The 27145-nt window shown below is 47.5% G+C and overlaps 1 protein-coding gene across 2 annotated transcripts; it reads left to right on the top strand.

Moving 5' to 3' along the window:
- Positions 1-526: 526 nt before the first annotated feature.
- Positions 527-26838, top strand: CLCC1 (chloride channel CLIC like 1). Of its 2 annotated transcripts, none has more exons than XM_080648644.1 (11): positions 527-673; positions 10355-10495; positions 10869-10952; positions 13694-13801; positions 14370-14591; positions 15042-15182; positions 16408-16501; positions 19216-19313; positions 20028-20174; positions 22455-22793; positions 24336-26838. In XM_080648644.1, the coding sequence occupies exons 2-11, from the start codon at positions 10367-10369 to the stop codon at positions 24573-24575; spliced, it is 1602 nt and encodes a 533-aa protein (XP_080504770.1). In that variant the 5' UTR covers positions 527-673; positions 10355-10366; the 3' UTR covers positions 24576-26838. The 2 variants fall into 2 exon arrangements, with proteins under 2 accessions (XP_080504770.1, XP_080504771.1); XM_080648645.1 differs by having other exon boundaries at positions 22455-22784; positions 24336-26832.
- Positions 26839-27145: the final 307 nt, after the last annotated feature.

A 27145-nucleotide genomic window follows, 5' to 3' on the forward strand; every position in this document is an offset into this window, starting at 1 on the left:
TAATGACAATGAATTATACACTGAAAAAAGTGGTTAAGATGGTAAATTTTATGTCAGGTGTATTTTAATTTTAAAGAATTATAATAAGCAACACGCACGGTGATGTACTACATTATATACCAAAATTTAAGACACTTTAAAATTTGCTGCCAATAACTTGTGCACATCTCTCACTAACGCCTAGTGTGTAAAGCATATCCTTTTTTCTTTGGAGAGTTTCCTGAGATTGCAAGGCCAGCAGTTAAAAACGAAACAATCCCTTTCATTCATCATAGTCCATTTAAAATATTATGCTTAAAATAGATTTCCGGGTTTTATTGCAAGTGTTACACTATTAGAAGTTATAAAATAAATCAAGATAAAAAATACCCTTCATCTCCGTTTTATATGTTTGGCTTTGTAGGTTGTCATTTGCAGAGGGTTTTTGCAGGTGAAAATCCCCAAAAGTCCCTGCCGGAAAACCCGCCCACAGGGGCTGGCCCCGCCCCCTCGGCGGGCCAATCAGCGGCGCGCCCGAGAAGGACGCACAGCCGCCGGCCGAGCGGGTCGAGGAGGACGCGCCGAGGTTCGGCGTCCACAAAAGCGCTCGGCGGTTCGCGCAGGCGCTGAACACCTTCTCCTGCCGTCCGGGCGGTAACTTGTCTTCCTGGAGCGGCCGCCGGCGACTGCAGAAGTGAGTGTCGCTGTGCTCGTGCGGCGGGCTGGCTTGGCGGCCGGGACTGCGGGGTTGGGCCCGGCGGGTCTCGCGGGCGGCGGGGAGGCCGGGGCGGGGGCTGCGCGCTCCCTGGCCTGTGGGGAGTTCGCAACGCCGCGTTTCCCGGGGCGGGCGAGCCGCCTGCCCCTCATCTCCCGACCCGCGGCTGCCTTATCTCGGTTGCTGCGCGGTAGCTGTTGGTTCCCCGGTTCAAAGAGCGGCCTGGGGAAGCGGGGCGAGCGGGTGCGAAGCCGAGGCGAACGGACGTTGAGTTTTGTTGGTTTGGGTTATCTCTGAAAACTTGACGCATCGTTTGAATAAAGACCATTTCTCGAAGAGCCGGCGTTTGGTGGTGGTGGTGGATTCTGAAAAACTCCAAATCTGATTTGAATGTGAGAAGTTAGAGGCAAGTTTATGAGCAGGTGGTGAAAAATGAGTCAGGTTTTCCGGACGCGTTTTCTGTATGACGGAGGTGATGATGGTGTGGACCCCGGACCCGCTGCATCATCATCATCACCTTCACCTGCGCGCCCTGCTAGGCTCGCTCAGCTCGGGGAGCCGGGCCCAGGAAACGGCACGTGCGCACGCGCACTGAACTCCAAACGCCTGGGTCCTGCTAGACTAGCAGCTAGGTTAATAGGGAATTTGACTCTACTGTTCAAATTAGCTTTGTCTTTCTCATTAAACGTGTAAATTCATTGAGATCTGATACTTTTTTTTCTTTAATTAAAATTTTATTTTGGCTTAATTTTTAAAACTTACCTTCATTGTGGAGAGTATTACAGATGCCTCCCATTGCCCCCCTCCACCGGGTTCCCGGCCCCCTACTGCACTATTGTCTGTGATGTTGGGCAATGCATACTTCCATGCCTCTGCCTCTGTTTAGTTCGTCAGTTTATTTTGTTCATTAGATTCCATATATAAGTGAGATCATGTGATATTTCTTTCTGTGACTGGCTTATTTCGCTCAGCATCATACTCTCTAGGTCCCTCCATGCTGTCTCAAAGGGTAAGAGATCCTTCTTTTTTTTTTTTACAGCTGCATAGTATTCCATGGTGTAGATGTACCACAGCTTTTTTATCCACTCATCTACTGATGGGCTCTTGGGCTGTTTCCAGATCTTAGCTATTGTAAACCATGCTGCTATGAACATAGTGCATACATTCTTTCTCATTGGTGTTTCTGGATTCTTAGGACATAGTCCCCGAAGTGGGATCACTGGGTCATATGGCAGTTCCAGTTTTAATTTTTTGGGGAAGCTCCGTACTGTTTTCCATAATGGCTGCACCTGTCTGCATTCCAATCCGAGGTGTACTGGGGTTCCCTTTTCTCCACATCCTCGCCTGCACTTGTCTGTTGATTTGTTGATGGTAGCCATTCTGGCAGGTGTGAGGTGATACCTCATTGTAGTTTTAATTTGCATCTTTCTAATGATTAGTGACATGGGGCATTTTTTCATGTCTCTTGGCCATCTGTATTGTCCTCTTTGGAGATGTCTATTCAGGTCCTTTGCCCATTTTTAAAAAAATATATTTTATTGATTTTTTACAGAGAGGAAGGGAGAGGGATAGAGAGTTAGAAACATCGATGAGAGAGAAACATCAATCGGCTGACTCCTGCACACCCCCTACTGGGGATGTGCCTGCAATCAAGGTACATGCCCTTGACTGGAATCGAACCTCGGACCCTTCAGTCTGCAGGCTGACGCTCTATCCACTGAGCCAAACCGGTCAGGGCTCCTTTGCCCATTTTTAATTGGATTGTTTGTTTTCCGTTTGTTGTATCTATTTCCACTGAGTAGCTGGCAGTCTCCTTGGAGATCTCAGTCTAGTTACAGCCGTGGGCAAACTACGGCCCGGATCCGGCCCGTTCGGCTTTTCTATCCAGCCCGCGGAGCCGAAAGAGCGGAGGGTTCTCTTGCTCTCCCCTCCGCTCCTTTACTTTGAATTTATATTAGTTCACACAAACACTCCATCCATGCTTTTGTTCCGGCCCTCCGGTCCAGTTTAAGAACCCATTGTGGCCCTCGAGTCAAAAAGTTTGCCCACTCCTGGTAGTAGCTCAGGTCCCAAGCCACTCAGAAAATTCCAGCTGTGTAGACATGTGGATCCAGCAGTGTCTCCTCCCCACCCTCTCTGGATAGCCCCTCAAGGCCACTAGCATCTTGCCCCTGGAGGGGCATTTTAGGGAGAGCCAGCCTGGGTTCCGTCATTTAGTGGCTGAGTGGGCTTGGGCACCTTACTTGGTTCCTGATCTTTAAGATGAAGATAACAGTATTACCTCCAAGAGTTTTTGTGAGAATTGAATGAATGCAAGTAGCAATGTTTGGCCCATCAAAGACTAGCTGCTATTATTATATATATTATAATGGGGGTGGAAAATGGTAAAAAGGAACTGGGGTAGGGAGACTATTACTAACAATTAGTAGAATGACAGGTGCCACCATTAAGCTAAAGCAAGGCATGATGGTTAGTAACTTGTCCTTGACCCGTCTCAGAGCGTGGTCTGTGGGCAAGCACCCCTGCCACCTCAGGCCACCTCAGACTCGGTCAGAATCTGTTTTTTGACATGGCACCCAGCAGGTGTCGATGCAGCCTTGTCTGGAGTCAGTGTGAAATCCATGGTAAGATTTCTCAAGGAGTTCCAGCCTTAAATCACTGACCGTGGGGATTTGCAGCTGACTCCACTAATGGGCCTCACCTCCTGGTCCTCATCCTTTCTGCTTTGCTAATCCTCGCTCTAGAAGCTCTCCATCTGCTCATTATTGAGAAAGGGACGTGGTTGTCAATAGCTCGACTCTGGGGAGGGGGGGGGGGGGTTGTGGTCAAAACTCAGGGGCTTGCCAGCCTTCTGAGTCACCTCCCCTAGTGTTATGCCCACTATGGTGCTGCTTTTCCAAATCGCCAACCTCCTTCCACACTGACGCTCCTGGCTTTCTACGTGGCTGTTTTACCATCCTCTTGATCATATAATGATGTGAACTCTGTCAGCTGTTCTTTTTCAGTTTCTTGAAAACCTTTGTCAATTTATTGAAACTTGTTTTGTGGCCTGACATGGTCTATCCTGCGAAATGTTGTATGTGCATTTGGCAAGAATGTATATTTTGCTGCTTTTGGGTGATAGGTGCTAAAAATGTCAATGAAGTTCATCTGATCTAATGTGCCATTTAAGGCCTGTTTCCTTGTGTTTTTTCTGGGTGACCTATGCATTGATGGCAACAGGTTGTTAAAGTCCCCTTCTGTTACTGTATTACTGTTGATCTCTCCCTTTATATCTGTCAGTATTTGCTGTATGTATTTAGATGCTCCTGGTTGGGTGTGTAGATGTTCATAAGAGTTTTATCCTTGTTGGCTTCATTTTTAAAAATCATTATGAAATACCCTTCCTCATCTCTTGAGATAGCTCTTGTTGTATCTAGTTTGTCTGATATAAGTATTGCTACTTCAGGTTTTGTTTTTGTTTCCATTTGCATGAAATATATTTTTAATATGTTTTTATTAATCAGAGAGGAAGGGAAAGGAGAGATAGAAACATCAATGACGAGAATCATTGATCAGCTGCCTCCTGCACGCCCCCTCCTGGGGATTCAGCCTGAAACCTGGGAATGGACCTGCCTCCTGGTTCACAGGTCCACACTCAACCACGGAGCCACACCGGCTGGGCTGAAATATCTTCTCTGTCCCTTTACTTTCAATCTGTCGTTTGATCTAAAGTGGGTCTGTTGTAGGCAGCATATGTAGGGGTCTTGTTTTTTTATTAATTCAGTCACCCTATGTCTTTGATTGGAGCATTTAATCCATTACATTTAAAGTTACTCTTGATGGGTATGTAGTTATTGTCATTTTATGAATTGTTTTTGTGGTTCTCTTTTTTTCCTCTTAATTCTCTTGCTCTGTTCTCTTATATGTTAAAGACTTTGTATAGTGTCATGTTTCGTTTGCTTTATCTTTATTTGTTGTGTACTAATATCTTGTAGATTTTGGTTTGTGGTTACCATGTGTTTTGTATATACCAAGCTATGTTTATAAGCAGTCTGTTTAAAACAGTTTTAAAAATGTATTGATTTGAGAGAGAAAGAGAAACATCAGTTTGTTGTTCCACTTATTGATGCATTTATTGGTTGATTCTTATATGTGCCCTGACTGGGAATTGAACCCACAACCTTGGTGTATGAGGACCACCAAGTGCCTTTCATCACTTGGACTATTTCATGCCACTCCCTTCTGACCTGCAAATTTCCTATTGAATAATCAGCTGACAGTCTAATGGGAGCTACCTTGACTGTAACTACCTGCTTTTTCTTGCTCCTTTTAACATTCTCTTTGCCTTTAACCTTTGGCATTTTAATTATGCGCTGGCCTGTTTAGATTCATATTGTTTGGAACTCTGCTTCCTGGACTTGTATGTCTATTTCCTTTGCCAGGTTAGGGAAGTTTTCAGCCATTATTTCTTTTTTATTATTATTGTGATGAAAAACATACAATTTTCCACCTTTTTTTTCAATTATAGTTCACATTCACAATTATTCTGTATTAGTTTCAGGTGCACAACACCCGGACAGTCACATACCCTACAGCAAGCATGTCAAACTTGCAGCCCATGAGCCGCATGCCTCGTTTATTTGGCCCGTGCTAGCCTTTGGATTTGACATGCTTTCCCTACGGAGTGGTCCCCCTGATTTTTCAAGTAGCCCCCCGCCCCGGCCCATACATAGCTATTACAATATTATTTTTCTCCCCTTGACCTCTCCCTGGCCACTCCCACCCCCCAGCACATGCCCTCACCCCCCTAGTGTCTGTGTCCATTGGTTATGCTTATATGCATGCATACAAGTCCTTTGATTGATCTCTTACCCTCTCCCTCCCCTGCCTTCCCTCTGAGGTTTGATAGTCAGTTCGATGTTTCTCTGTCTCTGGATTTATTTTTGTTCATCAGTTTATGTTGTTCACTATATTCCACAAATGAGTGAGATCATGTGCTATTTATCTTTCTCCGACTGGCTTATTTCACTTAGCATAATGCTCTCCAGTTCCATCCATGCTGCTGCAAATGGTAAGAATTCCTTCATTTTTATTCCATTGTGTAGATCTACCACAGTTTTCTAATCCACTCATCCGCTGATGGGCACTTAGGCTGTTTGCAAATCTTAGCTATGGTGAATTGTGCTGCTATGAACATAGGGGTGCATATATCCTTTCTGATTGGTGTTTCTGATTTCTTGGAATATAGTCCTAGAAGTGGATCACTGGGTCAAATGGGAGTTCCATTTTTAGTTTTTTGAGGAAACTCCATACAGTTTTCCACAGTGGCTGCACCAGTCTGCATTCCCACCAGCAGTGCACGAGGGTTCTTTTCTCCGCATCCTCACTAGCACTTGTCTTTTGTTGATTTGTTGATGATAGCCATTCTGACAGGTGTGAGATGGTACCGCATTGTTGTTTTGATTTGTATCTCTCAGATGATTAGTGACTTTGAGCAGGTTTTCATATGTCTCTTGGCCTTCTGTATGTCCTCTTTTGGAAGGTGTCTATGTCCTTTGCCCATTTTTTGATTGGATTGTTTATCTTCCTTTTGTTAAGTTGTATGAGTTCCCTGTAAATTTTGGAGATTAAACCCTTATCGGAGATAACATTGGCATATACATTCTCCCATGCAGTGAGTTTTCTTGATGGTTTCTTTTGCTGTGCAGAAGCTTTTTATTTTGATGTAGTCCCATTTGTTTATTTTCTCCTTAATTTCCATTGCTGTAGGAGCTGTATCGATAAGATATTGCTACGACATATGTCTGATATTTTGCTGCCTGTGGTTTCCTGGAAGATTTTTATGATTTCCCGTCTTACATTTAAGTCCTGTATCCATTTTGAGTTTATTTTTGTGTATGATGTAAGTTGGTGGTCAAGTTTCATTTTTTTGCATGTATCTGTCCAATTTTCCCAACACCATTTATTGAAGAGACTGTCTTGACTCCATTGTATGCTCTTGCCTCCTTTGTCAAATATTAATTGAGAATACTGGCTTGGGTCAATTTCTGGGTTCTCTGTTCAGTTCCATTGGTCTATGTCCTTGTGCTAGTACCAGGCAGTTTTGAGGACAGTGGCTTTGTAATACAGCTTGATATATCTGGTATTGAGTTCCCTCCTACTTTGTTCTTCTTTCTCAGGATTGCTGCAGCTATTTGGGGTCTTTTTTTATTCTAGATGAATTTTGGGGGAGTTTGTTCTAGGTCTGTGAAATATGCCATTGGTATTTTAATGGGGATTGCATTGAATTTATAGATTGCTTTGGGTAGTATGGACATTTTAATGATGTTGATTCTACCAATCCATGAACATGGTATATTCTTCCATTTGTTTATGTCTTCCTCTATCTTTTTTCAATGTAGGCATTATTTCTTCAGATAGGTTTTCAATTCCTTAATCTCTCTCTTCTTCTGGTATGCTTGATATTGTCCCAAAGGTTCCTAAAATTTGTTTTTCTTTTTACTGTTCCAATTGGGTGTTTTCTCAGCCTTGTCTTTCAGATCACTGATTTGATCTTCTGCCACATCTACTCTTCTGTTGATTCCTCTAATGTAGTCTTCATTTCAGTTATTGTGTTTTACATTTCTGACTGGTTCTTTTTTACTGTTTCTCTCTGTGTGTTGAGATTCTCACTGAGTTCATCTGTTCTTCTCCTAGGCTCATTGAGCATCCTTATAACCAGTGTTTTGAGCTCTGTGTCTGGTAGATTGTTCGTCTCCATTTTGTTTAGTTCTTTTTCTGGCATTTTGTCCTATTCTTTCACTTGGGACATGTTTCTTTGTTTCCAAATTTTGGCTGAATCCCTGTGTTCGTTTGTATGTATTGGGTAGATCTGCGATGTCTCCCCGCCTTGGTAGGGTGGCCTTATGTAGTAGGTGTTCCCTGGGGCCCACTGGTGCAGTCTCCTGTTCACCTGAGCCGGGTGCTCCAGGAGTGTCCTTTGCGTGGCTTGTGTGTGCTCGCCTGTTTCAGTTGAGTTTTGGTTGCTTTGCACATCTCTGGTTGTGATTGACCCTCAAGCTGACCGGCTGTGAGGGCTGCCATGTCTACAGTGGAGACGTCGTTTGTAGAGCTGGTTGGATGCTACCCTGTTGTGGTCTGAAGCAAGCCACTGGGGGTGTGGGTTCCGGAGGCTCTTGGGAGGGGCTCTGGTGCAGGCCCAGGTCAGCCACCATTTGTGCCGGGCTGGGGGCCGCCTGTGGAGCTACAGTGTGACCTGTGTTTGGCTGCCACTGTGGGAGGCTTGAAGGTGCCGTGGGAGGCTGTGCTGCAGGCTGAGCCGTGGGGCCCTTTGGTTGGCACCACAGTGTCTGCTGAGGCCATCTGCCACGTGCGCCATGCTTGTGGCCACTTAGTTGAGGTTATGTTCCAGGCCAGCCTCCTGCAGCTTATGCCAGGCCTGGGGACACCTGATGGGAGCTAAAAGGCAAGTTGAGACTGGTTGCCGCTGGTGCTGAGTTTGGGGCCTTAGCAAGGGGTAGGACGCACAGGGAACTCAGTAATATTGCAGTAACAGGCATGGTGCCAGGTGGGTGCTGGACATACCAGGTGAACACTTTGTAAAGCGCATCCCTGTCTAACCACCGCGCTGTACACCTGAAACTAACCGTAACGACTCCGCGTGGAAAGGAGTGGTGCCAGCCAAGCCAGCCGCCTGTGCGGAGGTGGCTGGGCCGGGCAGGGGTTGAGTGGGCGGGCTCGGAATCACCAGGTGGGGCAAGTAGCCAGGGTAGCGCAGCACTCAGATTTGGCACCTGCCTGTGCCTGCAAGCTGAGGGGGGGGCTCAGCGAGGGAGCAGTGGCCACACCTGCCAGCGCTCCGGTCCCCCCTCCCCCCAGCCCGCCCCCTGCAGCCAGGGGGTTCAGTCTCCCCACATGTTCCCGGTGTTCTTCCAGGCGCCGCCCCGCTCTGGAGCCCAGGGCCTGTGAGTCTGAGCAGGGGGGTGTGTGCGTGGCCCCTCCAGAGAAGTTTCTAGGCCTCCAGCAGCCCCTTGTCCACCTCAGACGCAGTCCCGCTGGTTTTTACAACCGATGTTACGGGGTCTTCTGTTCCCAGCACTGGTGCCGGCATGGGGAGCCAGGTGGGGGCTGGGGCTCCTCACTCCTCAGGGGCCCTTCCAGCTCAGCTCTCCCTCCCGTTCCTTAATGACCGCACCAGGGGTGTGGGAGCACGCCCTTCCTGCCAGTCCCGATGTGGCTGCCTTATGTCCTTAGTGATGGGACCTCTCGCCATTGTCTGCAGATGGCTCGCCACGATGTCTGCTCCATCATCTAGTTGTGACTTGGATGTGGTTGTGGGAGGAGGCAAGGGCAGTGTTTGATGCGAGTCTGAATCTTAATTTTGAACCTTCCTTATTTCCCATTTGTTAAAAAATTGGGGTGAAGGGGACAATTTAGTTAAAATAGCTGTGTGTTTTGTTTTTAATGCAGGTTTACTGAGAAATGACTCACATACTATCCAGTTCATCCATTTAAAGTTTGCAGTTCAGTGGTTTTTAGAGTATTCACAGAGATGTACATCAGTTGTCTCAGTTCTAGACAATTTTTATCACCTCAGAAAGAATCCGTGTACCACGTAACCGCCACCTTTTGCCCCTTATTCTGTCCCAGCCCTCAGCACCAGTCTCTTTCTGTGTCAGCAGATTTGCCTAGTCCGGATATTTCGTGTAAATGGAATCATATAACATATGGTTTAGGGCAGTGGTCGGCAAACTCATTAGTCAACAGAGCCAAATATCAACAGGACAACGATTGACATTTCTTTGGAGAGCCACATTTTTTAAACTTAAACTTCTTCTAACGCCACTTCTTCAACACAGACTCACCCAGGCCGTGGTATTTTGTGGAAGAGCCACACTCAAGGGGCCAAAGAGCCGCATGTGGCTCGCGAGCCGCAGTTTGCCGACCACGGGTTTAGGGTGACTGGCTTCTTTCACATGTTCATCCACACTGCAGCATGTATCGATACTTTATTCCTTTAAGAAGTATTTCTTTTTGTGGCCTAGTTATATCCTTGTCTAGATATACCGCCTCGGCAGCCTGGGCCGGGGCCTCTCGGAGAGTCCGAGCGCCAGTGCCACGTTGTATTGTCCTTTCATTGGTCCATGACGTTTGGTTGTTTCTACTTTGTGGCTGTCGTGACCAATGTGGCTATAAGTGTTTGCTTACCAGTTTTTGTGTGGACATATATTTTCATTTCTTCTGGGTACATACCTAGGAATGGAATTGCAGAATCTTATGGAAAATCCCTATTTTTGTCTCAGTGAAAATGAGTGTGTGTGTGTGTGTGTGTGTGTGTGTTGTGAACTAGAGGCCCGATGCATGAATTTTTGCATGAGTGGGGTCCGGCCAACCCACCCTGATGAGGGTGGGGGGCTGATTGGGGCCGGGGCCAGCTGTGGGGAGGGTCCGGCTGCAGGGAGGGGCAGCAGACGGTTGGCTTGCCAGCTCCGACCCCTGGTCAAACTCCCGGTTGAGGGGACAATTTGCATATTAGCCTTTTATTATATAGGAGATCATTTTACTGTCCTATTTTAGTTCAGAAAGAAAGCATTATCTTAGCACTAGAAGGAAGTAGATAGTTATAATTTCTTCTAAAAATACCTGTATTTCATTACACTTATTAAAACTTGTGTTTAGCCTCCCTGCAGGATGCTGTGTTCGCTGCTCCTTTGTGAATGTCTGTGGCTGATAGCTGGCTTTGCTCATGATGATGACTGGATTGACCCCACGGACATGCTCAACTACGATGCTGCTTCAGGAACAATGAGGAAACCGCAGGTGTGTGTGTCAGGCCTCATCGGTCCTCGGGTGGACATAGTGTGGTGTTGTTGGGTTACTCAGACCTGGGAGAGCCGTGTGTCCATGACTGGCAGTCATACAGGTGCTTCAGGACCCGCAGTCGAAGATACCTCACCCCACCTGCGTATTTCTGTTTCGAATGAATGTAAAGCCCATCAGGTAGCAAACTAATCTGGTTTTCATTCTTAGCTGATCCAGGAATTTGAGACTCTTACGTTTTGGATGGTTCAATACAGTTGAAAAATATAACAAGAAAAGTTATAAATGGAGACGTTAAAATTTTAATCTCCACTTACAGACTTTTTTTACAAGTGAGCTATAAAGAAGTAAGTCTTTCTCTGCTCTGCTTTAGGTGAGAAAGGAGGTCAGTGCTGACTCGTCATACGCTGATGAATTGTCGGGATGTTACAGCAGACTTGATTCTGTACTCCATAAGGTTAGATTTTTTTTCATTCTGAATTTTGTATTATTTATAGTATGTCAAATTTCTCTCTGTTTTCTGTGCTTGCTGGCATGAATTTTGTTTCTATGTACTGGGCAATTTATATATACAGTTCATGCCCGAACTCGGGGGGGGCGGGGGGCACTAACTACACAGTTGAAAATCCTTGTATAACTTGGACTCCCCCAAAACATAACTGTTAATATCTACTGTTGATCAGAGGCTTTACTGATAACATAAACAGTCAATTAACACATACTGTGTGTGTTAAATTATGCTCTATCTTTACAGTAAAGTAAGCTGGAGAAATACATTTAGAGTACAGAATGCATTTATTGGGGAAAATCGGCATACGCCCTGAGCAGTTCAAACCCATGTCATCCGAGGATCAGCCGTGTATTGTTTTTTCTGTGCTTCTCTAGCCTTGGTTTCTTAAGCAGTGACTCTGGTCTTTCTGTTAAATGGTGCCTTTCTTTTCCTGTAATGACATTTAGCTCATTACATAACAACTTCTTCTTTACCGGACTGAAAATGCCTTGGGACAAAGAATGTGTTTGATCCGTTCTCGGTGCTCTGTCACCTGTCACAGAGCTGAGTGCAGTAACTCATGACAAGTGCAGCAAAGGGAGAAATGGGCCTGTTCCCAGCCCGGAAGCAGAGTTCCTCGTACAGATGTAAGGCTGCTCGGAACGTGGCGTGTGGTAGCTGGTGCTTCGTTTCTTCACTCCTGTTTGTGTGGCTGAGGCAGCGTTCGTGGGAGAGGAGAGGAGTCAGGGTGGTTCAGGGTTTGGACGTGGGTTGTGCTGCGGGAACCACCTCCGTTGGTGTGAGGCCGGCTGAGCTGGGGGCAGCGGAGGAGTCTGGGTGGAGCGGCGGTGGCTGAGGTCCAGCAATGCCGACAGCTCAAGCTGAGGCAGGGACAGCAGAGCGGCAGGTTGAGGAGAAGAGGCAAGTGTGGTAGCTGAGGGGAGATGGGGCAAGTGTGGGAAGAGCTAGTGGGAGGGCGGGAGCGGGGGGCCAGACTGAGGGGAGCCCTTGTTCGCTGCGATCGTTAAGCACCTGCTTGGGGTTCTTAGCAGACATGACCCTCTGAGCCGAATGCCAGCAGAGAAATGTGGATAAAGTTGGCCTCCAAATGCAGCCCTGCCGTTTTATACACATTTTACTGTGTTTTAAACATTGTAAAAAACGGGATGGGTAACGTGGAGTCTTTACTCCTTGTTTAAAAAAAACATCGTTTCCCTTAAAGACACATTTTAAAAACTTTGAAGCAAGCATGCCAGACTCGCAGCATGCCCGTTTTCAAGGGTTCTAAGCCTTGCCTGACAGCAGAGGAAGCGGCCACGTGACTTCTCTCTGAGTCCTGTCCTGAGTTTGTGCTCACTGCTACCTTGTGTACCATCTGAGGCCCCTTCCCGCGCTCATGCTCCACACTCACTCTTAAAAACCTGCTCTAACGTGTTATCACAGGTTCTAACGTGTTATCACAGGTTCTAACGTGTGCACTGGTGACTTGACCACCAAGTGTCTGTAGAGCTAAGTTCAGAGGACGTCTGTCCTGGTGAAGGTGTACGTGCTGAGGGATGGCGAAGCCATGGTTCCTGTCCTCCCGAGGCGTCCATGCAGTGGGGGGTGACAGGAGAAGTTGTTAAAAGGCCAACAGTAATAGGCACATTCAGGAAATTCTTTGCTGTGTCTCCTCCTTCTGGCTTCATCCTATCTGTTTCTCTGTGTGTCTTTATAACAACACCCACCCGTCTGTCTCACAGGCCACAGAGACATCCCTCCATCTCTCCTTCCCCATCCTCCCTCCCTCCCTCCATCTCTCCCTCCTAGCCTTCCTTCCTTCCTTCCTTCCTTCCTCCCTTCCTCCCTTCCTTCCTTCCTTCCTTCCTTCCTTCCTTCCTTCCTTCCTTCCTTCCCTCCTTCCCTCCTTCCCTCCTTCCCTCCTTCCCTCCTTCCCTCCTTCCCTCCTTCCTTCCTTCCTCCCTCCCTCCCTCCCTCCCTCCCTCCCTCCCTCCCTTTTCTTCCTCCCTCCCTCCCTCCCTCCCTTTTCTTCCTCCCTCCCTCCCTCCCATTCATCCTCCCTCCATCTCTCCCTCCATCTCTCCCCTCCCTCCCATCCTTCCTCCCTCCCTCCTCTATCCCTTTCTTCATCCCTTCCTTCTCTTTCCCTCCTCACTGTCTGCCATTACAGAGACAGATTGGTCCAGATGTTCTGCTTATCCACATCGCTGCCCCCTTGCTTTATGATCTTCAGCTTTAAAATAGCTGAAAGTCAGAGGAAAAACTGCTGGTCACGGCTGAGTACTGGGCGTGTGTTCCTCATTTGTTGTCTACTTGACCTTTGCGAAGAGAGAGCCGACAGGCAGCAGGCAAGCTGTACATCTTAGTGCCAGCTTAATAAAGATAGGCAGCACCTGCGCGGGTCGGTGTGGCTCAGGTGGTTGAGTGTCGTCCTGTGCACTGAAAGGTTGCTGGTTCCATTCCCAGGCAGGGCGCATGCCCCGACTGCAGGCTTGATCCCCAATAGGGGTCATGCAGGAGGCAGCTGATCAGTGTTCCAGTCTCACATTGATGTTTCTCTTCCTGCCTCTCTCTCTCTCAAAATCAATAAAACGTGAAAAACAAACAAACAGCGCTTTCCCTTGGTTTTGATGGGGCCACAAGGTTAGAAACGTAACCCTTACATTAAACTTGATGCTAACTGTTGCTTTTTTGGTGTGTGATTACAGATTGATGAATATGAAAAGAAAAAGAGGAAAGACTGTGAAAGTCAAAACAATCCTGTTTTTAGGAGATACTTAAATAAGATTTTAATTGAAGCCAGAAAGCTTGGACTGGTGAGTATTGGTGGTGTGATACTAATCAATGTAGTGGCATCTTCATTATTAATTTTACTGGTTCCTTCCACTTCCACACCTGCTCACTCAGGTGATGAGGACCCTACCTGTTGAGGAGGAGGAAATGCGTTTAAGTAGTTTCCCCCCAGCTGTTTCCTGTGCCAGTGCTGCTTGTAGAGGTGGATGCTGTGCACACGCTGTACTGTTCGCAGGAACGTGCCCTGCAGGTCCCTGAGGAGCCGTGGCTCCGTACGGGCTCCTTAACGTTTGGGGTGACTTCGTAGACTGTAACTTCTGCGGATAGCAAGAAGCCGCTGTATGTTAGTAAAATGTACATTGTTTGCATAGTTTTACACCTTTTGAAATGTTTTTCACATGATTATCTTTGGTTTTTCTGTGGCCTGTGAGACAGACGGGTGGGTGTTGTTAGCCTTATGCTGTGTGTGAAATATTGTGAACTAACTATATATTTAGTTCCAAATTGGCTTTCGTCTTGAAACGTTTCACTGGGTAATATAATAAAATTCTCTTTCCTGTTGTTTGTGTTTTTTTGGCAAATTTAACTCAGCCTGATGAAAACAGAGGTGACATGCATTACGATGCCGAGATTATCCTTAAAAGGCAGACCTTGATAGAAATAGAGAAGTTTCTCAATGGGGAAGACTCACTGCCAGGCGCCCTGGATGATGCACTAAGTGATATTTTAATAAATTTCAAGTTTCATGATTTTGAAAGATGGAAGTGGCGATTTGAAGACACCTTTGGTGTGGATCCATACGATGTGTTTATGGTAGGCTGCGTGAGGGGGGCACGAGTAACAGGTTTTAAAAAAATACTGTTCACACTCCACCATAATTGTGTTAAGAACCTGGACTAAGTCACTCATACTGTGTTGATGAACTTGCAGCAAAATGGTACAAATGATTTTGCACATTTTTAAAATATATTTTTATTGATTTCGGAGAGGAAGGGAGAGGGAAAGAGAAACATCAATGATAGAGTCATTGATCAGCTGCCTCCTGCACGCCCCCTACTGGGGATGGGACCTGCAACCCAGCATGTGCCCTGACCAGGAATCGAACCTGGGACCCTTCGGGCTGCAGGCCGACGCTCTATCCACTGAGCCGAACCAGCGAGGGTGATTTTGCACATTTGAGTCCAGTTTTGTTTTTGTTGATGCTGTGGTTTGGTGGGGAGGGCGGCTCGGCGGTGACTCTGCTGTCTCTTCCTTCCGTTTGAGGTGCTTCTGTGTCTGCTCTGCATCGTGATGCTAGTTGCTACCCAGCTCTGGACGTACGTTCGTTGGTACACCCAGCTGAAACATGTTTTACTCATCAGCTTCTTCATCAGTACGGGATGGAACTGGATGTATTTATACAAGGTATCAATTAGGTGGAAGTTTTAACATTTAAAAATGATATTTCTTAATAAAAGAAGAGATACTCCATGTAGAGTTAATGTAGAACCTTGCCTCAGATGAGGGATGGAGGCGGTGGTTGGAGATGGGGCTGGGGTGCAGTTGGCACGTGCTTGGCTGTACCTGGTTTTTGGGTCCCTGACCAAGTAATGGGGGGAACCGTTCCGTTCTAATTTCAATAATCCAGCTCCGGACAGGTGGTATCTGAATAGCTGAATCAGAAGAGAGCGAGGGAGACACATTTAAAAAATTCTCATTTTAGTGATTTGGGATATGTTTTATTCTTTGCTAGAAATGATATCAAAATACTAGTTTTTAAAAGTTAGGTTATTTCCTGAATATAAACACAGTATGTTTAAGGTAGAGAATTTAAAGAAGTGCAGAGAAATTTAACTTTTAAATACACCTGTGATCTGCCACCTGGAGATGGCCACTGCCAGTGTTTTGAGACACTACTTCGCAGTCTTCTTTCTCAGTTTTAAGTCTTTCAAACTTGAAATCATGCTGAACCCTAACCTGACCCTGAACCTGAAAGAAGTCAGGACCATGCTGTACTATAGATAGAAATTTAAAGCAGCACCGTTCCTGTCACAGGGTCTCATCGTTACAGGACAGTTTCAGCTCTGTCTAGCAGGGGAGGCAAACAGCCTGATATTAATGAATTCATCGGGTTAGACCATTGTGATTCTCTACAGCCTTTTGCTCTAAGTTCCACAGCTTCTAGAACCTGTAATTCTCTAAGAGTAAAGGAAGGAGGGCTGTTTGGCTGAATGTGGGCATCTCGCTGACCTCGGTGGGGCTTTAGTTTATAGGAGGTGGTTAGCGCTATGGCCACTTGCACTGACCACCGCCCAAAGCAGCCCATCTACGGGGGCTGGGCAACAGCGTTTAACGCTCGGAGCGATATTTTGGGGTGAGGTCTGAGCCCTGTTTGAACTGACTTTTTAAAATTAGTGACAAGGTTCTCCTTCCTCGTCTTAAGTACTTCCTTCAGAAGTCAGCTGCTCTCAGTTCTTCATCGGGGCTCGAAGCACTGACACTGTGCTTGGCCATGAGCTAAAGAGCCTCTCTAGAGACAAGAGCTGCGTCTTTCCTGTAAAACCTTTTAAACCACCCGGTGTCTGCACCGCGGTGTGGGGGTGGGCGTCACCATGCTAGCGGCGCTCACGCCTCCCCGGGTGTTGGTCAGGTGGCGTTCGCGCAGCATCAGGCCGAAGTCGCCAAGATGGAGCCGTTCAGCAACGTGTGTGCTGAGAAGATGGACTGGTCTGGAAGCCTCTGGGGTAAGTGCTGCTGGTTCCTGTGGCCTTACTTTGAATAGAATTTTTGAGAATGAGAAAACATTAAAAATTACAAAGAAATGATAAAGTAGTGGAAGGAGGCTTTCCAGGACTGACTCTTCAGCATCAGAAGAACCAGCAGGAAGACCGAGGTTCCCAAGGTAAATCCAGGAGAAGAGACAGTCTTGTTAATTATAAATTACTAGAGGCCCGGTGCATGAGATTCATGCACTTGGGGGAGGGGTCTGGGGAGGGGGAAGTCCCTCAGCCTGGCCTGCGCCCTCTCGCAGTCCAGGACCCCTCGCTCCTTACTGCCCGCCTGCAGCGAAGGCAGGAGAGGCTACCGCCACTGCCGTGAGCCCTGCTTCTGGCTGAGCGGGGAGCCCCCTGTGGGAGTGCACTGACCACCAGGGGGCAGCTTCTGCGTTGAGTGTCTGCCCCCTGGTGGTCAGTGTGCGTCATAGTGACAGTTTGTTCTGCCATTAGGTCAATTTGCATATTATGCTTTTATTATATAGGATTTTTTGATCCTTTGTTATGACTATTTTTAAAAATATATTTGATTTCAGAGAGGAAGGGAGAGAGAGAGAGAGAGAGAAAAACGGAAACATCAATGATGAGAGAGAATCATTGTTTGGCTGCCTTATGCACGCCCCTGCTGGGGATCGAGCCCATAACCCAGGCACGTGCCCTTGAGTGGAATTGAACCCGGGACCCTTCATCCTGCAGGCTGACGCACTAGCCACTGAGCCAAACCGGCTAGGGCATGACTTTATTTTTTAATTTATTGGGGTGACATTGGTTAATAAAATTTTATAGGTTTCAAGTGTACAGTTCTGTGATACAACATCTGTAGATTGCATTGTGTGTTTACCACCTGAAGTCAAATCTTCCATCACCATATGTTTGACCCCCTTTACTCTTTTCTATCCCCAGTAAAGGGCAGAGGGCCTTTATTATGGCAATAGCGGATCATTTCCAAGCATAGATGGTAAAGAGAAGTAAATTAAATTGTCTTAAAATTGATAGCTTGAAGCAGTAAGAATACTTAAAATTAACCCAGGTTTCTGACTTTTGTGCCTAATGTATATAAATCGGATGATGTATCTTGGGGTGTCATTTTTCTCAGTTTATCAGTATGATTACATAGAGATATAAAAATGCAACATTGTCCACAATTTACTATATCAAAATGGCATATGGAAGTATTTATTTAGAATATGCTAAATTATAAAACAAATTGACTGTATTTGTGGATAAAACGTAACTTAATTCTCACAATTATATTCAGGGCTTCCGTTCTCTGCTGGTCCTTGATATATAGGGTGGGAAAAAACAGTTGTAATACAAGGAAATAATACAATAATGAATAAATAATAATACAAGAATAAACTGCTTCGTGTACTCACAACTGTAAGCTTACTTTTGCCTACCCCTGTATATCATGCATTTTAATTATATTAAAGTAGTGTATGCTTTTACTATATTTCCCTTATTTCATTTTTTGGATTGGGAGGGGAAGAAAGCGGGGGGGGGGGGGAAGAGATAAATGGGGATTTTTAGAGTTATTGAGCAAACACATATATATATTTTTCTTAACATGAGGGAAATATTAAATACTTTCCAGGGTTTTGATTTATAAAGTCAAGCTAATAAGCAGCATTTAAAAATATTCCTATTTAAAAAAAGAGAAGAGTCTTAGGTTTCTGACCAGTGATGTCGGAATATACAGTGTCTAGTCCTGCCCTGTGACGTCACATGAATTTGTATATTCGCTGACTGTACGGCCTGTCTCCCTCCATTCGCTGGGGACGCTGTGTCCCCTGTCCGTCGCACAGGGTCTCGCTTGTTCTAGGTCCTCAGCATAAGTTTGTTAAAGAAGTGAATCTCTCTATATAAATGAATATCCATTTAGACTTCATCTCCTTATATTGACTTACAACATCTTATATTGTAGCTTTACTTTTTATTTTTAACTAGGGGAAGTTACTTTTTTTCGTACAGATTTTTATAAACATTTTCAGTAATGTTGACTGCCTTTAGTTATGTATATCTAGCAGTGGGAATGGTTTAATGTTCAAAGACACTTGATACATTAAATGCAAGTCCCTATGACTGATCCGGAACAGAATCTGAGCATATTCTATACTCAGGGTCCAAAATTAATGTTTCTGAAGACATTATGGGAACTAAACCAACCCAGCCTTGCTTCATGGACAGCCAGATGCCTCCTCTGGCTCAGGCTAGTACGAAATGTGAGCCTGATTGAGAAGAGTTGGGAGAGCTAATGTTCTGCTTCATTTTATGAAATGAGGAGAGAACTGACATTGTTGAGGACTCACGGGCAGCTGTAAGAAGGAACACGGGGGTCCTGTGTGCCCTCCCCGGTGGAGGCACAACTGCATAGTCCAGGGGCTCAGCCTGGACGGGGACTTCGATACAGTCCAGTCTCACTCAGAGCCCCAGTTTTCAAGTAGTCACCTTTTAGAAATCTTTATAACATAGTCTGTTACCTGCATAGGATTGTAGAATTTGAATGGGTTTTTAAAATAAACATTTTGGGCATACGATGAAAACTTTTTAAATTGGCATCATAGGGAGTCAATGTAAAATTGATTAGTGGTGGTGGCAGGGGTAAAACCAAAATATTGTCTTATTCGGGAATGAAATGCAGCTCTTTTTAAATGACTCCGTGTTTTGTCCGTTTCTCCAAATAGAATGGTTTAGAAGTTCATGGACCTATAAGGATGACCCGTGCCAAAAATACTATGAGCTCTTACTCGTCAACCCTATTTTGTTGGTACCACCAACAAAGGTATGGAATATGTCTTGTAAAAATTACATATGCAAAGTAAATCCAAACACAAAATTACAGGTGTTTTTAATATTTTAATTTTTATTGATTTGAGAGAGAGGGAGCGTGAGAGAAACATCGATTTGTTCCACTTATTTATGCATTCATTGGTTGATTCTTGTGTGTGTCCTGACTGGGGATCGAACCCGCAACCTTGGTGTATCTAGGGTGGCGCTCTAACCAGGTGAGCTTCCTGGCCAGGGCAAAAATAGTTAGTTTCGTGGGTTTTTTTTAGAGTCTTTTTGCTAATAACCTTTTTTTCTAGAAAGAATATACTTCCATTGCACAGTGATTTTTCACATTTTTTAAAGCATATGACAGCATTTTATTTTATTTTATTTTTAAAATATATCTTCATTGATTTCAGAGAGGGAGAGAGAGGGAAAGAGAGAGAGAAACATCAGTGATGAGAGAGAATCATTGATTGGCTGCCTCCTGCACGTCCCATAATGGGATCAAGCCCGCAACCCAGACATGTGCCCTTGACCGGAATCGAACCTGGGACCCTCAGTCTGCAGGCTGACGCTCTATCCACTGAGCCAAATCAGCTAGGGCATAGGACAGCATTTTAATTTATGTGACATAACTTCAGTCTCAGTGCCCAGGGCATTTTGGCTCATTCTATGTGCCTCAGTCGTTTGAGGGGGAAAATGAAGTCGCTTTTACCATCTTTAGGCCCTGGCAGTGACGTTCACCAACTTCGTGGTGGAGCCGTTGAAGTACATCGGAAAAGGAACTGGCGAATTCATCAAAGCGCTCATGAAGGAGATCCCGGTGCTCCTGCACGTCCCAGTGCTGATCGTCATGGCGCTGGCAGTCGTGGTCAGTACAGAGCCTCGCCGACGGTTCACAGGGTTCACTGAACAAGGCACTTGGCAATAATCGGGCCGGGTCACGCCTGCTGGTGCAGAGGGGACCTTTGGGTGGTGCAGCTGTGTGCGTGCTTCCGCGTCGAGGCCTCTAAGCAGGCCGTGGTGCCCACGTTGGACTGTAGCTGCCACGGCAGTGATTTAAAGTAAGACCTTCCTTTCAGTTGGTTCTTTGCACGTGGTGAATTCACACACACAAGTCAGCTGTTGTTTTAATCCTCACCCGAGGTTTTTTTTCCATTGATTTCTTTAGAGAGTGAAAGGGAGGGAGGAGGTGGAGGAGACAGAGAGAGAGAAGGGGGTGGGGAGAGAGAGAGAGAGACAGACAGACATCGATAGGTTGCCTCCTGCACATGCCCTGATTGGGGATGGGGATGGGACCTGCAGCCAAGAGGTACATGCTCTTGACTGGGAATTGAACCGGAGATCGATCCATCTGAGGGAGGGCCAATGCTGTAACCACTGAGCAACCCGGCCAGGGCCCAAGTTGGGTGCTCACGTCCTCCTTGAGAAAGTGGGCCTCCTCCTTGAGAAAGTGGGCCTTCTCGCCGTCGCCTGAGTGTTTGCAGCGCTGGTAGGAAACGCACGGGCTTTCGCAGCCTCCGAACGGGGTGCGGAAGCGGTGGGCGCACTGACAGTTGGGGCATTCAGGAGCGGACCTTTATTGAGGAGAAATGTGACTCGTCACTCCGCCATGGTCGTCAGCTCCTTGTGCCGTTGGCGTTCAGCTCTGGCCCAGTCAGGCCCGTGTCACATGAAGCGAACGGGACGCGCTCAGATGCGCCTGGGGAAGGAGTGAAGGAGCGTCTCCCCGGACTCCGTCCGCTGCGCTTTGGCTTTGAGGCTGTTTCTGCTTTGGTTTTGGAGTCGGCGTCTGATTACGGGGTCCGGAGGGTTAGGGTCAGGTTGGTTAGGTGACATCAGTTGTACAGTTTAGTCTCTGACACTGGAACTCGGCGAAACCGTCAGCTGTTTCCCTGCGGAGAGGGCCTGTGGCCGCTTCTGTCTCAGTAACGGCCTCTCAGCTTACAGACGTGTTTTCAGGGCCTGCACGCTTCCGAATTGAAAACCACAGGAGCCTTTGTTTATGGGGATTTTATTTCTTGATATTTAACAGGTTAATAAGTAAGACGGAAAAATTTAAAATACTGAGGCATTTTTAGTCTATTTAAAAATATTTTTGTAATCCTCACCTGAGGATATGTTTTGTTGTTTATTTTGTGGGGTTTTTTGGTTAATCCTCACCCGAGGATATTTTTCCATTGATTTTTAGAGAGAGTGGAAGGGAGAGGGAGAGACGGAGAGAAACATTGATGTGAGAGAGACACATCGATTGGTTGCCTCCTGCACACACCCCAACCAGGGCCAGGGAACCTGCAACCAAGGTACATGCCCTTCACTGGAATCGAACCCAGGACCCTTCAGTCCGAGTGCTGACGCTCTATCCACTGAGCTAAACCGGCTAGGGCCCAAAGATATGTTTTCATTGGGGTTTTTTTTTTAGAAAAAGCGGGGAGAGAAACATCAATCAGTTGCCTTCCCTACACGCCTGCCAGGGCTCACGTGCTGGGGCCACTTTAAAAAGCCGGTCTGCACAAGCACACAGCCCATGCGCCTTCAGCGAGGGAGGCGCTGAAGCCAGAGACGCCACTTACACCCCAGGGCGTGCGGGGAGAAGTGTTGACTTCGAAGAGCCGCGAGCCTCTCGGGTCCTCCCCCGCTTCAGGCCCAGGTGAACTGCTGCCTAGAGGGTCCCACAGCCTGCCACTCAGAGCCGCTGGAGCTGGAGCTGGAGCTAAGCCACATTTGTATTGGGGAAAAATATGTAATTAACCTGCAGGAGAAGGTTTGCATGATGATGTTCAACTGAACAGTTTGCAGCATTGACCTTACTCAGTGGGTGTGAATATAGGCAGCATCTGCGCAATTACCGGTTAGTACTTCCCATGCGAATTTCTGTTCAGCCTGACGGCCGTTGTTATAATTCAGTCCGACTCTCTAGCCGCTTGAAAAATCTTAATACTGAGTGATTTCTCAGTTTTTATTGGCTACTCCCCCCGTATTAAAGGAGAGACTTCTAATGAAAAGAACGAACAGTTCAATGACCATGGTTATGTCTACAAATGCCGCAAGTTAAATTACATAGTTCTGTTAGCGTCCTGAATGAAAAGCCCCTCTCAGTGTTGTAAGTCAGCCATTACGTCTTCAGAAATATGGTGTCTTTTCCTTCTAGAGTTTCTGCTACGGTGCTGGGCAGTCCATCTTTATGCTGCGACCCTTCGGTGGCCCCGCCAGAGAGCCCCCGCCGGCCCTTCAGCCAGGTGACCGGCGCCAGCAGCAGCAAATTGACTATAGACCCCGTGGTGGAGCAGGTGATGCAGGTTTTGCTTCTCGGGGCCAGATGGTCCTCACAGAGCACGGCCCTTACGGAAGACCGTGTGAGGGTAGAGGAGATGTTGGGGGAGAGCGAGCTGTGGACCTGGGATTTCAGACTGGCCGCGGGAGCCCCGAAGTGCTCCGGGCGGTGGACAGACCAGACGCAGAGGCGCGGGAGCACCCCGAGGTGCGCAGCGTAAGTCAGCGCCGTGCGCGGTCTGTTTTGTGCTCTGGGCCCCAGTGCGGCTGCAGGCTGCGCTTCCCTCTGACCGCACCCTTACCGCTGTGTCACCCACTGTCCTTCCTCACCTCCTTCCCCTCGCTGCTCAGAGTTAGTGCCGTCTCCGTAGCAGAGGCGAGACTGCTGTGTGAGTGCTCTTTAGCAAGTTTGTTAGCACAGGTGGCTTCCTACGGCGTTTCCAGGCGGTGGGCATGGCTGGCGCTTCTGCCTTGGGGAGAGAGAAGGCTCACTGAGGGCCGGGCCGGGAGCCACAGTAGCTGAGTCTTGGCTGGAAAAGCAGGGCGGGGGCGATCAAGCACCTCGCTTTCCTAATCTTCTATATCATTGGCTGGTGACTCTTTTGACCTGCAGAATGGTGAGGCCTTTTCCCCACCATTATTGAACATTTAAAGGGACATTTCCTTTGTGTGTGTGTATGTGTGTGTGTGTTTATCCTCACCCAAGGGTATTTTTCCATTGATTTTTAGCGTGGAAGGGAGCGGGAGAGACAGAACCATCCATGTGAGAGAGACGTGGATTGGTTGCCTCCTGCACATGCCCAACCAGGGCTGGAGGTTGAGCCCGCAACCCAGGAATGTGCCCTTTCCGGAATCGATCCCGGGACCCTCCAGTCTGCAGGCCAGCGCTCTCTCACTGAGCCAAACCAGCTAGGGGACATTTCCATTTTTGTTTGAGGCAAGAATTTGTGTTGTCATTTGCAAAGTTTAAGTTGCAAGTGTAAACCTTTGGAAAATGGTACGAACACAGCAGAGCTGAGGAAAGTATAAATGCCCTTCCTACGCATTCCTCATAAGCAGAAATCTGCATGGAGAACGGAAAGGTGTTCCTCCCAGCTTTAAGAGTTAAGGCTTACCTGTCACTCACACCTTGAGAATCCTCCTGTGACTTCCCATCACACCTCACGTGGAGTGGAAGCCCAAGTTGCCACCGTGGCCCAGGGCCATCTGCCCAGCCCACCTCTCCTGCTGACGCCCAGCTCCCTGGCTGCACTCCCGACTAGTCCTCGAGCGCAGAGCCTCTGAGCTTGGTGCTCACCACCTGGAATGGTCCCCCACAGCCACTTCATTCCTTCACGCCTTTACTCACTGAGCCCTTTTCAGAGCAGCAGTCCCCGCCCCCCCCTCCCAGCCCACTTCCAGGGTGATGCTTTGCTGATGTGTTTGCTGCTGATTCTCTCCCCAACCTAAATGGGGAGTCCTGGTGAGGGAAGGTCTTCCTGATCTGTCCCCGCAGTGTCCCCAGCATCTGGCACTCTCTGTGCTCGGCACATGCTTGTCAGGTGGCTTCCTCTCACCAGGTCAGGAGTTGGCAGGACTGGTCCCCAGGCCTGACCACGCCACGTCCTCGGCGTCCCGCTCCTCCATGTGGCTCCTTGAGGCTGAATGTGGTGTCATTGCAGCCCAGCATTAGAATTCAGATTTGCATAGAAACTTGGTTACCAGCCTTTCACATCGTTACAGAAACAGTTGAAACAAAATGTGCTTCTGTGCGTTCCAGGCCAGAGAGACTGATGGAGTCCCGGGAGAAAGCGCACCAGCAGAGGGCAGCACCGAGAGCAGCCGGCATCCTGAGCCCGGCTCTGGCCAGGGGGCGCCCGCGGTGGCGGAAGGTCCTGCAGCGGGGAAGGCCCCACCCAGGACTCAGGACAAAGGCAGCCCCGAGGAGGGTGGCGCGCCCCACCCAGCAAGCTCGGCCGTCGTGGGAGCAGGTGGGAGGGACCCGGCTGGCGGCCCATGAGGCTGGCGGAGCCCTGACTGCACCACAGCTTGGAGGCCATCTTTTTGTCAAGAACCTTGGAACGCACGCTCTTCACAACTGTTTCCTAAGGTTTCTGACATTTACTCCAAAAACTTGCCAACTCAGACAGTAATATTTTTACCGACAATCAGAATTAACAAGCGTATTTTTGTTCATTTGCTTCTTCTGTTTTACTATGTATTCTCTTGGATGTTAAGATACATCCCATAAGGTTTTGAGGTACTAATTGTGGAACGGGACCTCACAGGTGGACACGTATGGCGGGCAGCACTAATGCCGAGGAATTAAGGAAGCCCGTGGGATGAGGGACGTTGGACAAGAAGTGTTCTTGTTTACAGGCGTGGACCGGAGCCGGGAACCAGTGTGCTGCCTGGTAGGAGTCCTGTAAAACCGGCTTCAGTCGGGAGACTAGTTTGCTCCCTGTGCACGGCACCCCGAGGGGTAGGGACTCACCACTTTTAAGGAAAGGCCGCTCGAGCCAAGTTCACTCTTCACGTCCTGCAGCATCTCCTAGGCCAGTGGTCGGCAAACTGCGGCTCGCGAGCCACATGCGGCTCTTTGGCCCCTTGAGTTTTTAGCAAAGGCCAGCTTAGGAGTGCCCTAATTAAGTTAATAACAATGTACCTACCTATAGAGTTTAAGTTTAAAAAATTTGGCTCTCAAACGAAATTTCAATCGTTGTTCTGTTGACATTTGGCTCTGTTGACTAATGAGTTTGCCGACCACTGGCCTAGGCGTGGGTCCGCATCGCCAGCACCGTGTCTCTGCAGGCGGCGCACCCATCAGAGTGGCTTTGTAGTCTCAGGTTCTACTTGCATCTCTCAACTCGCAGCCGTTGCTGGGGCTGCTTCCTTGCCACCCCTTTCACTCTCTCCTTAGACTCGAGGTCGCGGGGGACTGTGGGTAGCAGCGTGCGCTAAGCTCGGCTCCGGTAGGGAATGGCGTCCAGAGTGGCTCTGTTTTCCCCACGTGGTGAAGGGCGCAGGCTTGGAGGCCCCTGTTCCTGGCTGCTCAGAGCCCCAGCAGCGCGGGCTGTTAGCTGAGATAGAATCTTACTTGCATTCTAGCAAACCATGTGGTCAGGGCCGCAGCGTCCTCGTTTTTAGAGGTTGTACATGGAGAAGAATGCCATGGGGAAAACGGAAGAGGTGTTTTTCCTAACTACAGACAAGTGATACAACCAACATTTAAGTTATTCTGATTTTCAAAACTATTCCTCATTTTAAACGGGGGAAAACACTGGTAAATTTTGCTGGTTGGTAGCTAGCTAGAAAGCAAATTTCACATACATTTAGAGTCCTTTGTCTTAACGTTCACAGTAAAAGCGACGCTCAGCTGCTCACTAAGAACGATGCCCGTCGGGAATAGTCTTAAAGGTGCCCTTCAGGCTTTCTGATGGCTTTTAAAAATTTTATTTTTCCACTACAGCTTTCATTTAATATGCTTTGTATCAGTTTCAGGAGTACCGCAGCGCTTAGACAACGATGTACTTTATGACGTGGTCCCCCAGTATTTCTAGTGCCCTCCTGCACCGTACATAGTTACGGCGATGTTACTGAGTACAGTCCCTGTGCTGTGCTTCCGGTATGTTTTCTACATGAAATCCAGTTTAATATTGCAAACATCGTTAGTATTTCTCAGAGAGATGGCAATTTTTTCCCAAGAAATACACAAAGAATTGTGTATAAAAATTTATAACACTAGGCATGTAACCAGTGAACGAATGACCAGGTGCCCACGGTTCGGCATCGATTTGGTGGTGGAACGGACCTGTTGGCTGAGGGGACCTGCTCCGGGTGGAGCTGCCCTGAGCCCGGTCCATGCGGGGCAGCCAGACCAGACAGGGCGGAGCCGGTGCCTTCTGCACCCTCGCCGCTGTAGCAATCCCAACCAACTCTGCCAGCAGCCTCCAAGTAAAAGCTCATCTTTGTGCTTACCTGACAGGTGACCATTTGGGGTGAGATCTACTTGGACCGCCAGCAAGGCAGCCAGCCTGCTGTTGGCAGCAGTGCAGGGAAGACTCGTTAGAGCAAGTCGAGCGTGCCCAGGCCCGTTCATGACAGGGAGGCCTGCTGAGCTCCGGCCAACGTTATCGCTAATAGGAAGGCTTAGAGAGACGCGCTTTTAAGAGAATCAGAGGGTGGTGACCGTTTTTAAAAGCAGGTTTTAAATGGAATAATGTTGAATGTTTACAGGGTCTAAGAAGTACCACATACACACAATAAACACTTATTTTTATATTACCCCGGTGCGTATGCTTATCTTTGCTCATTGAATATTCTTGTAAGATAAATGAAACTCGTGTGCACTTTTTAACTCTAGGACATTGCACCCGTAGAGAACGTGTACATTATAATACCACCCAGGTGTTACCTGAGTACTTCCGCCAAAACTTCCGACAAGAAGGATGTGTTGTGTGTCCCCCCTCCTCCCACCCCCAAGCGCTTAATGTAATTCCAGATTGTGTAACTTTCTTCTTTTTTATTTATAAACCGTGGCCGTTTGGAGTAGTTCGGTTTGCCGAGCAGACCCACCTGGAGGACTTGTAG

The sequence above is a fragment of the Plecotus auritus genome (genome assembly GCF_963455305.1).
Source record: "Plecotus auritus genome assembly, chromosome: 12".
Classification (NCBI taxonomy): domain Eukaryota; kingdom Metazoa; phylum Chordata; class Mammalia; order Chiroptera; family Vespertilionidae; genus Plecotus; species Plecotus auritus.